Source organism: Sinocyclocheilus grahami, unplaced genomic scaffold, assembly GCF_001515645.1.
Source record: "Sinocyclocheilus grahami isolate Dianchi unplaced genomic scaffold, SAMN03320097.WGS_v1.1 scaffold2104.1, whole genome shotgun sequence".
Classification (NCBI taxonomy): Eukaryota; Metazoa; Chordata; class Actinopteri; order Cypriniformes; family Cyprinidae; genus Sinocyclocheilus; species Sinocyclocheilus grahami.
This window is the reverse complement of record NW_015507283.1, coordinates 26,172-28,975: the sequence shown is the minus strand read 5'-3', so window position 1 is coordinate 28,975 and position 2,804 is coordinate 26,172. Positions and strand designations below refer to the sequence as shown.

The 2,804-nt window shown below is 43.2% G+C and overlaps 1 protein-coding gene across 1 annotated transcript in view; it reads left to right on the top strand.

Annotated features, from left to right (window-relative positions):
• Positions 1 to 2,804, top strand: part of LOC107574060 (tyrosine-protein kinase TXK-like) — a 19,212-nt gene that overhangs the window by 4,437 nt on the left and 11,971 nt on the right. Inside the window, exons 5-10 of the mRNA XM_016260531.1 lie at positions 95 to 154; positions 336 to 390; positions 480 to 553; positions 628 to 755; positions 827 to 901; positions 1,727 to 1,898. Of these exons, the coding sequence (XP_016116017.1) occupies positions 95 to 154; positions 336 to 390; positions 480 to 553; positions 628 to 755; positions 827 to 901; positions 1,727 to 1,898 (564 nt within the window). The remainder of the gene's footprint in view (positions 1 to 94; positions 155 to 335; positions 391 to 479; positions 554 to 627; positions 756 to 826; positions 902 to 1,726; positions 1,899 to 2,804) is intronic.

Below are 2,804 nucleotides of genomic sequence, written 5' to 3'. Positions count from 1 at the left end.
GAGTGAGTGAGTGAGTGAGTGTGTGTGTGTGTGTGTGTGTGTGTGTTTGGTTCTTGAGTTCAGATGTGCTGATGTCTGCAATTCTCTCTCTCAGGAACAAGGGCTTCATTCCCAGTAACTATGTTACAGAAACTGGAACTATAGAAGCCAACGAGTGAGTATCGACCAATCAGAGTCACTCCGGATCTCTTTAACCAATCAGAGTCACTCCGGATCTCTTTGATTTTCTCTAGATTTGCATCAGTTCATTCAGAGTTCACTGGTCACTGACAGTGTTTGTGTGTGTGTCTGTGTGTGTGTGTGTGTGTGATGATGATATATTTGATCTTCATCAGCTGGTACTGCAAAAACATCAACAGAGCTGAAGCAGAACATTTACTCAGACAAGAGGTGAATAAGCCCATTCATCAGTCGTAAATAATTGATCCATCATCATCACCATCATCATCTGTCCTTCCTCGTGTGTGTGTGTGTTTCAGGGGAAGGACGGAGGGTTTGTGGTCAGGAGCTCCAGTCAGCCCAGCAGCTACACCGTCTCTGTTTACACACACAGGTAAAGATTCTCCAGCATTTCACTGATCACCTGATCCGCTGATTGATTGATTGATTGATTGATTGACTGATCAGTTCAGGTAAAGGGGAGGCGAGGCACTACCAGATCAAGCAGACAGACACGGCTCAGTTCTTCTTGGCAGAGAATCACGTGTTCGGCTCTATTCCTGAACTCATCAACTACCACAGACACAATGCAGCAGGTAATTCTGTTCACCTCTGCTCTGTGGTTCTGCTGCGACAAGCCACTGTTGATCTGTCTGTGTTTGATCAGGGCTGGTTTCCAGACTGCGATATCCCATCGGCCCCATGGGCACATGTCTGCCGGCCACAGCGGGATTCAGCTCAGGTGGTGAGTGAGAGTGTGAACACACACACACACATACACACACACACACACACACACACACACGCACGTGTGTATTTGAGGAAGAAAGAGTATTTACAGTTCTTATGAATAAACAATGAGTATATGAATAAAGCAAGATAGGGTTCAGGTTAGTTAGGGTTAGAACTCTTTGTTTTCTGAGAAACCTGATTAAATTAAGAACAAATATTTCTCAACGGGGTCAGAAAAAGCAACTTTGCTTTGAATTCAGTTGATCCCATTGACTAAAAATAACTCATGCATGTCATTTCCTGTGTAAGTGGGCAGATCTTCCCCTAATGAAATTTACATCTATGCATTCAGCAAACACTTTTATCCAAAGCAGCTTTCATTGCATTCGGAGTATTTATATTGATCAGTTTTTGCTTTCTGTGGGAATCGACCCCATGACCTTAGAGTTTCTAGTCATCTACTCTCAGAGCGACAGGAAAACTCACGACCACCTCACATTCTGTTTGTGTGTGTTTGTGTGTATGTGTATGTGTGTGTGTGTTTGTGTGTGTGCAGATAAATGGGAGATCAACCCGTCGGAGCTGACCTTCGTGAAGGAGCTGGGTAGTGGTCAGTTTGGAGTGGTGCGACTGGGCAAATGGAGAGCGCAGCATAAAGTGGCCATTAAAACCATCAGGGAAGGAGCCATTTTGCTTTCTGTGGGAATCGACCCCATGACCTTAGAGTTTCTAGTCATCTACTCTCAGAGCGACAGGAAAACTCACGACCACCTCACATTCTGTTTGTGTGTGTTTGTGTGTATGTGTATGTGTGTGTGTGTTTGTGTGTGTGCAGATAAATGGGAGATCAACCCGTCGGAGCTGACCTTCATGAAGGAGCTGGGAAGTGGTCAGTTTGGAGTGGTGCGGCTGGGAAAATGGAGAGCGCAGCATAAAGTGGCCATTAAAACCATCAATGAAGGAGCCATGAGTGAAGATGATTTCATAGAGGAAGCCAAGATCATGACGTAAGACACACACACACACACACACACACACACACTCACAAACACACACACACACACACACACACACACACACTGAGCGAGTGGAAAGTTGCTGAGAAGCTGGAAAGTGTGGTGGGTGGGTAAACATCTGTATGTGAGACTTCCTGTGCTGCGAGCGTCAGATTCTTATCCGTCCTTCATTCAGCGTCTGGTTCTCATTCTACCTGCTCTGCGAGTCGCTCAGATGCTCTGGAAGGATCCGGAGGTGTGTGTGATGGAAACACATGCTCATTCAGCCGGCTTTAGTTTGCCACCTGTCACAGGAAAGAGCAATGATGAGTGAGATCTCAGTGAGGTTTAACAGAGATCAGATGGAGTCTCACACTCCTCACATCTTTCTCTTCTCCGTCACTGATTCCCATGAGATTGGAAAGATCTGTGCTTTTGCTTTGTTCCAGGAAACTAATGTAGGAATATTGTTCTGAAAAGTTACATTAAAACGGCCAGTTTTCTTGTCTTAATTATGACATTATTTAAAGGTCGCAAAAATGTTTCTTACAACATTCTACTAACTTTCCTCAATGTTCACCCAAAATGTAATGTTATCTGAGCGTTTATTTTAATATTCTAAGAACGTTAAAATGTTACAAAAACATTTCTTAAACGCTCTACTAACTTTATTTTCACCCAATATATAATGTTATTTGAATGTTTATTTTTAATGCTTTAAGAACATTAAAACGGCCAGTTTTCTTGTCATGATTATAATAATTTTTTTTTGCAAAGTTCTGCTAATTTTATTTGACAATTATTATATTGATACATACATACAGCATACAGTTTGGATTGGCGGTATGGTTCTGTTCTGGGCAAGAACTGCCTGCGCTTTCATGCAGCCTAGCATGGATGAGAGCAGGGAGAGCAGCA